Source organism: Myotis myotis, unplaced genomic scaffold (genome assembly GCF_014108235.1).
Source record: "Myotis myotis isolate mMyoMyo1 unplaced genomic scaffold, mMyoMyo1.p scaffold_m19_p_28, whole genome shotgun sequence".
In the NCBI taxonomy this organism is placed as follows: Eukaryota; Metazoa; Chordata; class Mammalia; order Chiroptera; family Vespertilionidae; genus Myotis; species Myotis myotis.
The window spans coordinates 2902609-2916816 of record NW_023416333.1 but is presented as its reverse complement, the minus strand read 5'-3'; the positions used below and the strand labels follow the sequence as shown (position 1 = coordinate 2916816).

The 14208-nt window shown below is 50.0% G+C and overlaps 1 protein-coding gene across 1 annotated transcript; it reads left to right on the top strand.

Moving 5' to 3' along the window:
• Positions 1 to 10062: 10062 nt before the first annotated feature.
• On the top strand, positions 10063 to 12432 carry LOC118649151 (myeloid cell surface antigen CD33-like). The gene is made up of 5 exons (XM_036295949.1): positions 10063 to 10136; positions 10202 to 10591; positions 10793 to 11071; positions 11299 to 11346; positions 12380 to 12432. Exons 1-5 carry the CDS (start codon positions 10097 to 10099, stop codon positions 12430 to 12432), a joined length of 810 nt encoding a protein of 269 aa, XP_036151842.1. The 5' UTR covers positions 10063 to 10096.
• Positions 12433 to 14208: the final 1776 nt, after the last annotated feature.

Sequence of the window (14208 nt, the reverse complement as noted above, 5' to 3'; positions counted from 1 at the left end):
CTTTTAAAAAGATGTTTTTTAAAAGTACATATGGGAGCCCTAACCGGTTTGGCTTAGTGGATAGAGCCCTGCGGACTGAAAGGTCCCAGGTTTGATTCTGGTCGAGGGCATTTGCTGTGGTTGTGGGCACATCCCCAATAGGGGGTGTGCAGGAGGCAGCTGATCGATGTTTCTGACTCTCTGTCCCTCTTTATTCCTCTCTGTGAGAAATCAATATATATATAATTTTTAAAAAGTACATATGGGAAACACCCTGCAAAAGTCCTGGTATGCTGTGAGAGTTTGATGCACGTCTTCTCCGTCCCTGGGATGGTGTCAGTGGCGTCACTCAGACGCTGCGTATAATCTGTCCTGTCCTGGACACTGTATTGCAACATGTCAGCCTCACTCTCTACGCAGATTCCTTCTGTGGATCCCTTCCCATCACCTCCCTCCACTCCTGAATCTTTCCTGTCCATCCTGCCTGCCTGCTACGGGCAAAATCACTTACTAACACTTATAGAATTTCCTAAAACTCAGAGTCAAAAGACTGCTCTCTCACCTCAGCCCAAAAGACCCATTGACAAGCCTCTCAATTTGACATTCTAGATCACAAATCAGTGAAAAAACTTTGTAAGGGGACAGAGAGCAAATATGTTAGGCTTTGCAAGCTGTGTGGTTTTTGTTGCAACTAGGCATCTCTGTTTGCAGTACAAACACAGCCATAGGCAATCTGAAAATAAATTAATGTGGCTGTGTCTCAACAAAATTTTATTTACAAAAGTAGGAAGCCACCCCCCCCCCCCCCCGGTTATAGTTCTCTGACCTCTGCTCTAAGTTATCCTTTTTTTTAAAAAAAATCCTCATCAAGGATATTTTTATTTGATTTTGAGAGAGAGAAAGAGAGCGAGAGAGAGGTGAAAGAGAAACATCAAGTGGTCGCCTCCTGTGTATACCCTTATTGGGGATGGAACCCACAACCTAGGTATGTGCCCTGACCAGGAATCAAACTTGTCACCTTTTAGCGTATGGGACAATGCTCCAACCAACTGAGCCACCCAGCCAGGGCTGTTCTGAGTTATTCATAATCTCATGCAGTCCACTTTTCCATCACCATAGCCTAAGTCATCAACCCCTCAAGCCATTCTCTAAGAACCCTTGTTCTGGTGCGTTCCTCCCTGTCTCTGAGCATCCACATCCCTCCTCCAGGAACTCCCCTCACCAAATCATCATCTGGGTAACACCCTCTTAGCCTTCAAAATGGGCTCCAAAATATGTGTCTGGGTTGAAATAATGAAGGAAAAAGCAGGAGCTCGTAATCTTCCTCCTGAAAATAAACCAATATTTGAACTTAAAAATACTTTAAACAAAAACAGCCCAGAATTTACTTGCAGCTCCAGACAAAGTCACAGTGGCAGGGGCCAAGGCAGAGGTGGTTAGGGGAAATCAGGCTAACAGGAGAGAGCAGTTAGGAGTTATCAGTCCAGCAGAGGAGCAGTTAGGGGCATCATGCAGGCAGGGAGAGTGGTTAGGGGTGATCAGGCAGGCAGGTGAGTGGTTAGGAGCCAGCAGTCCCAGATTGGAGAGGGTTCAGGCTGGTCTGAGGGATCCCCCCCCCCACTCCCATGCAAGAATTTCATACACTGGGCCTCTATATAGTATGTTCATAAAGTGACCCCTAAGGAAACAAATATGGTATAAGAAAACGCCTGAAACCCTCTGCCCTAGATTCAGAAGGAACAGCTGAGTCAGACTTCTGTTCATCACAGTGTCATTATAGCAATACAGATCAACCCGTCCGCTAAAAACATTAAACATTGATGCTTAAACTTCCAATCCAGAGCAGATGGCATGGACCCATTGTCCCCGGCACCTCCCCTCTACTCATAGCTATAAACCCCATGAATGGTGCAAGAGACAACCCATGGAGAGTTCTGGAAAGTGGTAAGAAGACAGAAAATTAGTTGAGAGCAATACAGAGGCAGGGTACCTCAGTCGCTGACCTAACAGAGGACAGACACTCAGACCAGTGGTTTCCCACATACTAACTCAGAATCAAAAGGCAGCCAGGTAGGCTCATTCCTCTCCAAGTCCCTCTGACACTGTCAGGTGAGTCCAGAAAGAGGAATCACTTGGAGTCAGAAATAAGTATCCAGGAAGTGCTTCCCTTCCCCATCACTTCCGATGGTCAGCTTCTCCCCTGGTTCCATCCATCCCCGCCCCTTTTCCCTCCTGGCCTCAAACTGGACAGAAGCCTCTGGAGACCCTGTTTCAGCACCACAGTCAGGACAGCTCCTCAACATGACTTCGGGGTGTCTCTGGAGCGCCCCCCCGGGAGGTTAACCATTTACCGGGCCCCAGTGCAGAGTAGGAGGAGCCTGGGGAAGGGTCTGGTGACATCCTGGTCAATGAAGCTGGTCAGCGTGTCCAGGACCTTCCAGGACGTGCCGCCCCCTCATGCTTGGGCCCTTCGCCCAGTATGGGTGTTAACTAGGAATTGGATGCTGTGTTGAGTAGTTAGATGGGAATGGCAAAACCAGACTCGGAGTGTCATGGGAGGAAAGCATTCACCACTCCAAGTGGTGACATTTGATGACATTTTATAGCCGTTGCAAGACCTTGGGAGAAATGAGGTTTCCTTTTAATTTTGTATCTGTCTCACGACCAGCTGAAGAACTTTGGGTGTACTGTCTGTCTTTCCCCATCTGAGCTGGTTTTAACTCGTTCAGTCAGGGACAGGCTAATCCGATTTTGGGGTTTTCTCACATTTCTGTCTGGAGCCTTCTGGTCTCTCTCTGGGTGGTCTCAAGCACCCCAGGGCTCCCACCCCAACTTCTGTGCGGACACTTCCTGCTCTTACTAGCCCAGACTGTCCAGAGCCCCACCGTCAAAAAGTGGCAGAAAGTGTGGTTCCCCTTGGGCTGAAAAGAGGAAGTTCATGTCCTCCCAACATTTTCCTACACCTGCCTCTCCTTCCGGACTTCACCCAGCTCAGGAGCACCCACATGGGAAATGGCTTCCTCCTCCCCTGTGGCCTCTCACGGGTGACCCCTTATCTGAGTCCCCCAAACACCAAAACACAGCATGCTAGCTGCTCAGCCCAAAGAGCCAGCATTCTACCGGACGCCAACATCACTCCTGTTTTTCCTGGCAGGGCTGGGTGCCTCCAAAATAAAGGAGGGATGAGAAAAACTTGAGGACACGGGAAAGGTCTTGGACACCGGGTCCAGAAAGAAAGGGCCAGACACAGGGATACTCCAACTTTCTTCCCACCCCAACCCACTACGGCGCATTAGGGAAGCACTTTGCTGACTTGGCCCTGTCCCTAGAGAGAAAAACAAACTTTTGTTCACCTCTCACTTCTGGTTTCTTGAACTATCATTCCCTCTGGTTGTGAGTGAGCAGATACAGGGAGAAGAAAAACAGATATATGTCATTTCCTTTACCAAAATTAAAGCAAAACTTTACGCAAATTCCCGCGACTTGTGCATTCGCTTCTATGGAGATCTGCAAAGCCTGTCATTTCACACATATTTATCACTACTGTGCTGCTACTTTGTGCAAAACACGTCCACGGTGCTTGAGAGAGTTGCACATTCTTGATTTCAAAGACTCGTCTTCCACGTCCCAGCTCATCTGTTCTATCCTCCAGGCACACACTTACCTCCTCCTCAGAGCTCCCCCAGTCCCATAAATCCCTCACCCAGCTCCTCTCATCATTAAAGTCTTCCATCATCATGACGCAATTGTCACAGCTAAGAAAGTTATATTGGTGCATTACTATGAACTAAGCCCTCCTTGGAGATCTTTCTGGATCAATCAGTACATAGGAAACATTCTCTATTCTTACTGATGACTCCATGGTCTTCCAATTGGAAGTATATTATTCTATAAAGTACTTGGCCCCCCGTTGGTGGAAAACTATGGCGCTTTCAGTCTTCAGCAAAGTCAAATTATATTGTAACGAATTACTTGTATGAACATCCATCCTGTGTGTGTGTGTGTGTGTGTGTGTGTGTGTGTGTAAAATAATTTTCTAGAGAAGAAAGTCCTAGATCAAAGGGTATGTTTGTAATTTCTACAGATATTGGCAAATCCTGCTTCCTGGATGTTGTTCTGTTTATAGTCCTGCAATATGCTTATTTCTGTGCTAAACATTTTCATCCTTGATGATATACTAAATGAACTCACTACCATTTTAACGTGCCTTGTCATTTTGTGACTAGGTTAAAGATAACTAGGTTGAGTTATCTTTAAGGACCATATGTATTTCCTTGTGGATTTCTTAATGATTTGAAGACACTCTTTTCATATGAAGGAAATCAGCTGAGTGTTAGTTGAAAAAGTTTATTTCCTGCCTAATGATAGCCTTTTGACTTAGCATATGGTGATTTTGCCAGGCAAAAACATTTCTCATTACATTGCATACAGTTGTGTACTGAAGCTGGCTCTCTCTGGTTGGCAAGAGCCAATTGTGCCCTTCTTTTCCCAACTCCAGGGCCAGTGACTTCAAATTGGGTGCTTGGAATTGGCCAAGATGGCAACATTTACACCCAGGACATTGGAAAACACTGCAAATCAGGACTCTCTCTGTACCCAATGATCTGGTTGTTAAACATTTACCAGTAATCCACTGGTTGAACGTATCAGAATTTTCCTTCATGCCTTTGACTTTCCCCACTCTAGTACTATGTTTATAATTTATTTTTAAATTACAGTTGATGTACAATATTATATGACTTTCAGGTGTATAGCACAGTGGTTAAACATTTATATAATTTATGAAGTGACCCCCTGATAAGTCACGGGGGACACAGTGCTCGGAACCTGTAAGCAGCGCGTGACTGCGTTTAACATCCCGTCCTCTCAGCTGGAAGAACTCTCTTACGCATTTCCTGTCAAGCTTTATGCTAAGTGGAATAAGCCAGTCACAGAAGGACAAATGCTTTGTGATTCCACTTGTTTGAAGTCTCTAAGATACTCAGGCTCATAGGAGCAGAGGATAGAGTGGGGGCTGCCTGGGCCTGGAAGGAGGGGAAATGGTGAGTATGTGTTCAACAGGTATAAAGTGTCAGTTATGCAAGATGTATAAGTACTGGAGGCCGGCTGTACAAACGAGTGCCTGCATTGTGCACTTAAAATTTTTGTTAAGAAAGTAGATCTCACATTAAAGTTTCTTTTTATTTAGTTATGAAGTTTTTTAAATGTATTTTTTTATTGATTTCAGAGAGGAAAGGACAGGGAGGGAGAGGTAGAAATATTAAGGATGAGAGAGAATCATTCATCGGTTGCCTCCTGCATGCACCCCATTGGAGATGGAGCTCGAAACCTGGGCATGATTCCTGGTAGGGAATCAAACCGCGACCTCCTGGTTAATAGGTTGACGCTCAACCACTCATCTCTGCCAGATGGCTTATTTATTAAGTTTTTTTGTTTGTTTTTTTTTAGAGAGAGAGAGAGAGAGAACATCAATTTGTTGTTCTCCTTATTCACACATTCACTGGTTGCTTCTTGTATGTGTCCTGACTGGGGATTGAACCCACAACCTTGGTGTATCAGGAAGACGCTCTCACCTACTGAGCTACCGGCCAGGGCTTACATTTTCTTACGACAAACAAACAAAGCTCCCCAAAACACGAGACACAGGGAAACACTGAGAAGTGATAGATGTATTTCTTACCTTGATTTTGGTCATGGTTTCAACGGGTATATGCATAAGTCCAAACACATCACATTGCATGCATTAACTGGGTGCCATTTTTTTTGTCTATCAACTGTACCTCAATAAATCTATTTAAAAAAATAGAGACACATCTGCGAACCTCATTTTCGCTCCTCCAGTGGAAAACGGATCATTACTCTGGACCTCAGTGGGTGGTCCTAAAGCTCAAAGGGGCTTTTGTGGATAAAGTAGTCAGAAGAGTAATTAATCGATGCTAAATATTCACACGAACTGGCTTCAAGCAATTAGCTGGACCCACTCCAGCTGATGACGGAAGTCTCGGCTGACCTTTCCCCTGATTCCAATGGCTGGTTGAACAGGACCAGAGCTGGAAGGGCCACTGCTGCCACCTGGTGGCGGAAACATGAATTTCTGCCTCTGCAGGTTCCCTTGGCTGAGCTGAGGTTTCCCAGGAGGTTCTAATTTGGTTTGCTGGGCATTGGATGGGAGGTGGTTGCAAAGTAGGGTGTCAGGAACCTCTGGGGAGGAGGGATTGGGGAGAGAGAGGAGGGAGAGAGAAAAGAGAGAGGAGGGGAGAGAGGGAGAGAGAGGGGGAGGGGGAAAGATAGAACGAGAGAGAGAGAGAGAGAGAGAGAGAGAGAGAGAGAGAGAGAGAGAGAGAGAACACTTTCCCTGGTGCTACCGGAAAGCTCTAAGTAAGCTTACTGCACACCACATCGTACAAGACACAACATGACCTCTGGATGACCCCGGGTGGCTCAGGACGAACAATTGCAGGCTGCTGGGGCTTGTGAAAAGCTAGAGAAACAGCCACAGAGACCAGCCTGGACCAGAGGAGGTGCTGCCCCAATCAAGGCGGGAGGCCAAGTGCAGAGGAAACCTGCACTGTGGCTTAGAAGGGGCGTCCCCAGCAGCCTTCAAGCCCTCACCCAGCCTCGCCCTCATGTGCTGGTGGAGAGAGGCTGGCCAGGGGTGAAGGCGATGAGTGCATTCTGTGTGCTAAATGCCCAGGTAATTAGGGGCATGGCTTGCGGCTTGATGGAAACCCATATTTCCATCCTCTTTCTCCACTTTCTCTCTCTCTCCCTTGATTTCAGAGAGGGAGAGAGAAATAGAAACATTGATGATGAGAAAGAATCATTGATTGGCTGCCTCCTGCACGCGGCCCCTATTGGGGATTCAGCCCGCAACCCGGGCATGTGCCCTGACTGGGATCAAACCCAGGACCCTTCATTCAGCAGGCCGACACTCTATCCACTGAGCCAAACCGGCTGGGGCCTCTTTCTCCACTTCTTGGCAGGATTCAGATGCCTCGGTCGCTGGTATAGAGAGCAGGTGGCAAAGGACAGGCTACGGGCAGGAACCAGGAGAGAGACGGGGCAGGTGTTGCCCTCCCAGGCTCCGGTGGCCTGTCTGTGGCCCTCTCAGAACCGCAGGCTCCGCCTCTGAGAAATGAGGAAGCAAGCAAGTCTCCCAGGGCAGCCCAGGCGGTTGTGATGGAGAGCGGCCCGAGGTTCCTCTCCTGTGTGCACCGAAACCTCCTCACCTTATTGTCCGGGCTTCCTCTGCGCTCTGCAGCTCTTCGTTCCTTGAAAGAGGAAACTTCGACATCAGACTAAACCAGGAATGGATGTGAGAGGTCCCGCTCCAGCGGGGCCACTGCCCCTGGCGTCTGGGGTGAGCTGGAAGGGCAGGGGGTGAGGCCGAGCCGCCCACACCAGGGTCCCAGGCCCAGCACCTGGATTTCAAGCTGGAAGTGATGATACAGGACGGCTTGTGAGTCCCTGCACCCTGCACCATCTCCTGCCCTCGGGCGGGTGGCTGGAGCAAACCCACACCTGCCTGTGGCTACTGGTTCCAGAGCTGGGAGGACCCTGGGGGAGGGTGCCCTCAGGGCCGCAGCCCCCCTCAATCAAGTCCCTGGAGATATAACCGTGCTTTGAATATCCCCTGGATGATGGAGATGGACGTATTTCTTTCAACGGGGAAGAAGGAATGATGCAATTACTTACATGCTTGCTTTCTATGCACGCCTGTAATAAGGACAAGGATGGCCCTAATCTGTTTGGCTCAGTGGATAGAGCCTCAGCCTGCAGACTGAAGGTCCCAGGTTCAATTCCTGGTCAGGGCACATGCCCGGGTTGCAGGCTCGATCCCCAGGAGGGGATGTGCAGGAGGCAGCCGATCAATGATTCTCTCTCATCATTGATGTTTCTCTCTCTCCCTCTCCCTTCCTCTCTGAAATCAATAAAAATACAGTAAAATAATAAAGACAAGGATGGGTGGAAGGTGGGGACCACAGGAACCTGGATGCTATAGACAGAATTTGGTCCCCCTCCCCCCACATTCATCTGTTGAAGCCTTAACCCCCAATGGGATTGTTCTTTCAGAAAGAGTGACATTAAAGGAGTCCATGACGGTGGCCTTCTAAAACTGAGGGCCTGATAAGGAAAGGACGTGAGGACACTGACACTGGGGAGGTGGGGGCTTTCCTGGGGTGGGAATGGCTGGGGGCAGGGGGTAAATCAGAGAAAAAGGAGACATATGTAAAACTTTAGATAATTAAAAAAAAAAAAAAAAAGCTCAGAGCCAAATCTGACAAAAAAAAAAAAGAAAAAGAAAAAATCACAAGGAAGAGAAAGTGATCTTCCATTTCTCTCCCCACATGTAATTCTATATAATAAAGAGGTAATATGCAAATTGACCCTCACGCCTTCGCATCACAAGTTGGCCGCTCCATGTCATCATAAGATGGCTGCTCCCCCATAGTGACAGGATGGCCAGCAGGGGAGGGCAGTTGGGGGCGACCAGGCCTACAGGGGAGGGCAGTTGGGGGAAATCTGGCAGGCAGAGGAGCTGTTAGGTGTCAATCAGGCTGGCAGGGAAGCAGTTAGGGGGCGATGAGGCTGGCAGGCAGAAGTGGTTAGGGGAAATCAGGCAGGCAGGCAAGTGGTTAGGAGCCAGCAGTCCCAGATTGTGAGAGGGCAGGAGGAAGGGAAGTGAGAAAGGAGGCCAGACCTGGGGGACGATGTCATGTGAAAAGGGAGAAAGCAGAAAGCTCCCTAACCCCCCAACCCCTCAGCAATTTCACCTCCTTACTGTCCCTGGGCCCACAGCCGGTCCCACAGCTGGGAATGTTTCTCCTTGTCCCTGAAGAGTCCAGGCCGCATCCAATCTGCTCTCTTGTGGCTCTTGAGGCCTCCAGTCATGGCCCCAGCCTTGTTTCACCATCATGGCCCCTCCCAGGCATGTCCTGAGGTCATCTTTCCTTTCCATCCCTATGGGGACCATCTCTGGGCATGGATGGAGGGCGTCTGCTTGTCTTCTCTCCTCCAGCCCCCGCACAGGGCACAGGCTCACTCTGTTTGTTGAATGAATGAGGGAGTGAATAAATGAGTGAATGGGTGAATGAATGCCTGAAATAATGGCTGCCTTCTATACTTTACTAAGATCCTTACATATATTTGACATACCACACCCTCACATAAACATCCCACACCCCTTCCTGCTGGCCTCTGGGTCTAGATCTGGTGTCTTGACCTTGGCATGGCTGACCTTTGGGCTTGCTGTTGGGAGGCCGTCCTGTGCAAAACAGGATGTGCAGAAACATCTCTGGACTCTACCTACTGGCTGCCCATTGCACCTTCCTCTCTAGCCGTGACCATGACATGTGTCCCGACGTTGCCAAATGTTCCCGGTGGGCCCTGGTTCAGAACCACAAGTTTATGCAACACTGTGACTTTCAGGCCAGGAAGTGCCCACTCCCCAGTGCACACTGAGGGCACCAACAGCACCTCTGCCTGGGCAGGACTCAGACACCCACCCATGGTCTGTCAATCCTCAGATCTGCAGAGGCCCCTTCTGGCCCCCTTGTGGGTCAGGTTGGGCCTCACCCAGGTCCAGAACATGCTGGATGGACCTGCGCCTGAGAGTCTCTGGGCTGTGGGGTGTCTCCCTCTCTGTGCAGAATGAATGAATGAGGGAGTGAATGGGTGAATGAATGAATGAGTGAATGAATGAGTGAATGAATGAGTGAATGCCTGAAATAATGGCTGCCCCTGACACTTTACCTAAGATCCTTCCGTATATTTTACATGCCTGGTGTAGACACCAGAGCTCAGAAAAGCCCCTAATGGGAGGACCATAGGAGACTCCCGTGTCCCTTCCTCAAATGTCCTCAGAGGTCCTGGTTCAGCTCTGAAGCTGCAGGGAAGACCTGAGATTGGACAGGACTCAGGGTGAGCTTCCTGTCTGTCCTTCTCTGGGAGGGTGCCCTCGGTCTCTGTGTAGAGAGGGGAAGGGCTTGCACTCTGTGGTTCCTCTTTTGTTAAAGGCCGAGATCTCACGCCCCTCCCCAGCTTCCGTGGCCTCACCATGGTCCCCGCTCCCACTGTCTTCATTCTTTTTTCACCCACAGGAGCCCAGAAACATTCCATGTCAGAGATGCTGTGGCTGCTGCCCCTGCTGTGGGCAGGTGAGTGTCGGAGGGGAAATGGGGGAGTGGGGCGGGGGCTGCAGCTGACCCTCCTTTTCCTGCAGGGTCCCAGGCTCAGGATGAAAGACTCACGCTCACAGTGCAGACACCCGTGATGGTGCAGGAGGGACTGTGTGTGTTTGTGCCCTGCACCTTCACCCACCCGGGGCGCGACTGGAATCATCTTTCCCCTGCATATGGCTACTGGTTCCAGGGAGGAGCTAATATAAATCAGGATGCTGCTGTGGTCACAAACAACCCCGCTCGTAAAGTGCAGGAGGAGACCCAGGGCCGATTCCACCTCCTCGGGGATCCCCAGACCAACAACTGCTCCCTGGACATCAGAGACGCCAGGAGGACCGATGATGGATTATATTTTTTTCGGGTGGAGAGAGGAATTTCCCAGTGGCATAAATATTCTTACATACAGAACATGCTTTCTGTGCGTGTGACGGGTAAGGAACGGGCTCCAGGAGAGGCCTTGGGAGAAGTTCACGGTAGCCCTGGGCAGGACTGGGAGGGAACCCCATTCTGCGAGGGGGTTGGGGTACAGCCTATTGGGCTCAGAGGGAGGAGCTGGACCAAAGACCTAGGCTTCTCGCAGGTCTGCACCTGGGACCCTCCCTCCTGATCCCCTGTCTCCCTCTCCTCACCAGCCCTCAGCCACACACCCCACATCCTCAACCCGGGGCCCCTGGAGAGCGGCCTCCCCAGGAACCTGACCTGTTCTGTGCCCTGGGCCTGTGAGCGGGGCACGCCCCCCATCTTCTCCTGGACGTCAGCTGCCCACAGCTCCCTGGGGCCCAGGACCCGCCTCTCCTCCGTGCTCACCCTCACCCCACGGTCCCAGGACCACGGCACCAACCTCACCTGTCAGGTGCATTTTCCTGCTGCTGGTGTGACCGTGGAGACAACAATCCAGCTCAGTGTCACCTGTGAGTGCTGGGTCGGAACAGCAGGTCCCTGAGGGTGTGCAGAGCAGGAGGGCCAGGCAGGTGTGCTGGTGGTTTGTCCTGGAGGCCTGGCTGTGTAGGGGACCTCAAGGACACAATAACTGTCCCTCTTGCATTTCTGTGTTCTCTGTGGGTCGAAGTGCAATGCCTAAAAAATCCTCACCCCATCTCTGCTCACTGACGAGCAAACACCTCTCTTCCTGTCCCAGGTGCCCCGGAGAACCCAACAACAGGTGGTTGCCTAGGAGACGGCACAGGTAAGAAGGAGCCCCTCATGGGCTGTAGGGAGCAGGGCCATTTCCAAATATGGACAGGGCTAAACTCTGTCTCATCCTGGACTCACCCGGTGACCAGACACCCCCTGTGGGTGGACCCAGTGCTCCCACTTCTTCCTCAGCCCCATGGCCGCTGTGAGCAGCTGTCCCCATTGGCCCCTTGCTCCCTGAGGACTTCTCCCAGCCCCTGTCAGCTGCACCAGGAGAACTAGGCACCCTGCACGTGGCTGAGCTGCCTCTCAAGGCCTTTTTCCTCCATCTCCTGATGAATCCTCCAGGCTCACGTTTTCATTTTCTTCCAATAGTTTAATTTATGTATTTTTGAACAAGCAATATAGTCACATGGCCAATAATGAAGGAAGCACTGAAGTTGGCCTTGGCCAGGTAACTCAGTTGGTTATAGTTCTGTCCCAGTGCACCAAGGTTGTGAATTTGATCCCCCTGTCAGGGCACATACAAGAGTCAACCAATGAATGCATAAATTATTGGAACAGCACACCAATGTTTCTCTCTCTCTCTCTCTCTCTCTCTCTCTCTCTCTCTCTCTCTCTCTCTCTCCTTCTCTCTTTCCTTTCCTCTCTCCCTCTAAACATCAATTATTAAAAACAAAAGACTTTTCCCTTAGAGGCACTGAAGTCTGCCCTCAGAAGCTCAGTCTTCCCCTGCAAGTGAGCAGGGTCCATACACTGCTGTGAGCATTGGTTGTTCACCTGAAGGACCTAACAGGTTCTTTGCCATCAGAAAGATAGACGTTACCCCCCCCCCCCACTGCCATCTCTGTGACTGTGGAATTGTCCATGGTGTGAAGGGATCTGGCTGTGTGCACATCTTCTCTAATGGAGAACAAGGGCATTAAGGGGTTTTCTGAATAAATAGTCCATTGTATAGATGTACCACATTGAGTTCTTCTGTTGATCAGTTGATAAACATTAGGGTGTTCCCAGTTTTGGGCGGTTATAATACTGCTGTGAACTTGATGTACGTTTTTTGTTCAGACATGTTTTCTGTTTTTTAGGTCATGTACCTGGGAGTGGAATTGCTGAGTCAAATGGTACTTTCTATGTATAACTTTCTGAGAAAATTCTGGACTGTATTCCACAGTGACAGCATCAGTTTACATTCCCACCAGCAAAGTATAAGGCTTCCAATTTCTCCACACAATTGCCAACATTGGTATTTTCCTTTAAAAAAAAATCATAGCGGCCCTGGTGAGGCTGAAACGGCTCTGGTGAGGTTGGGACGGTCCCGGTTAGGTTGCAATGGCCCCGGTGAGTTTGGGATGGCCCCGGTAAGATTGAAATGGCCCCGGTGAGGTTGGGACAGCCTCGGTGAGGTTGAAACGTCCCCGGTGAGGTCGGGATGGCCCCGGTGAGGTTGAAACGGCCCCAGTGAGGTTGAAACGGCCCCGGTGAGGCTGAGACGGCCCCAGTGAGGTTGGGACTGCTCCAGTGAGGTTGGGACAGATAAAGGGGACCAGTATAGACCGATGAACAGGGGTAGATGCAGAGGCAGAGCAACATTGAACAGACTGTCAAACTACAGTGGGAAGCCTGGTGAGGGTTTGAGGGGGGGATTAAGAGAACAACCGAAGGACTTATATGCATGCATATAAGATTAACCAATGGACACAAGACACCGGGGGGGGGGGGGGTAGGGGCCGGGGAAATGTCAAGGGGGGGAGGGAGACATATGTAATACTCTTTGTAATACTTCAAGAAATAAAAATTATAAAAAAAAAAAACAAAAAAATCATAGGCTACTAGTGGGTGTGAAAGGCTACTTCAGCGTGGCTTTGATTTGCATTTCTGTGATAATTATGATGCCCCTTTTTTTATCAGAGAATTATTGTTCATTTATACATCACCTTTAAAGAACATTTTAGTTCAAATCTCTGCCAGTTGTTTAATCAGGTTCTTTGACTTTTTGTTGCTGAGTTTTAAGAGTTTGGTATATGGGCGGGTTATTAATGCTTATCCAATCTATAGCTAGCAAATGTTCTCTCCCATTAAGTGGGTTGGCTTTTCATTTTCCCCATCATGTCCATTGGTCAACAGAATGTTTCAATTTGATGAATTCCAACTTACACATTTCCATTTCTGTCCAATTGCTGGGGATCAGGGCGGGGTCTATGCTGAGAGCCCAAGTGGTCCCGAATCCAGAGATGCAGGAACGCCTGGTGAACGACATCCAGGGTCCTACTGGGAGCAGGAGGACATGGGATTGCGGCCGAGCAGGTGACTCCATCCTCGTCCCTCTTTCCTGCAGGATTATCAGGACCCAGGGCAGAGGTGGTGTTGGTGGCCATCGGGGAAGCCACTGTCAAGATCCTGTTCCTCCTCCTCTGCCTCATCATCCTCATGTGAGCTCAGCTCAGGGGGAAAGGGAGGCCTAAAGAGGGCAGGGGACAGGAGGCTGAGTGCTGAACTGAGACCTTGGATCCCGATGGGTCAGGGGCAGGGCTGGAAGGAGGCGAAGGTGTGGTGAATGAGGACTCCATACAGACAGACCTCTTGAGTGTCCCATAAGCCAGGTATCCATGGTGGGAGGTACCTACAGTGATCAGGAGGGTCTGTCAGGCCAGACACACCCTTTCCCACTTCAGTCTCCTCTCCAGGCCTTGAACAGGGAATAGAGGGTTGGGTCTGCTGCCCATTGGACCTGATGCGATCATACTGAAAGATCCTGGTGTCTTCCCTCAGAGTCAGGTACTACAGGAGGAAGGCCCCGAGGCCCCAAAGGAGCACAAAGGATGCAAACACAGTCTCAGGTTAACCCCTCAGGTGAGTGATACAGGTGTGTCACCACCCAACACCCACTGAAACCTTTCACAAGTCTGCCCATCAG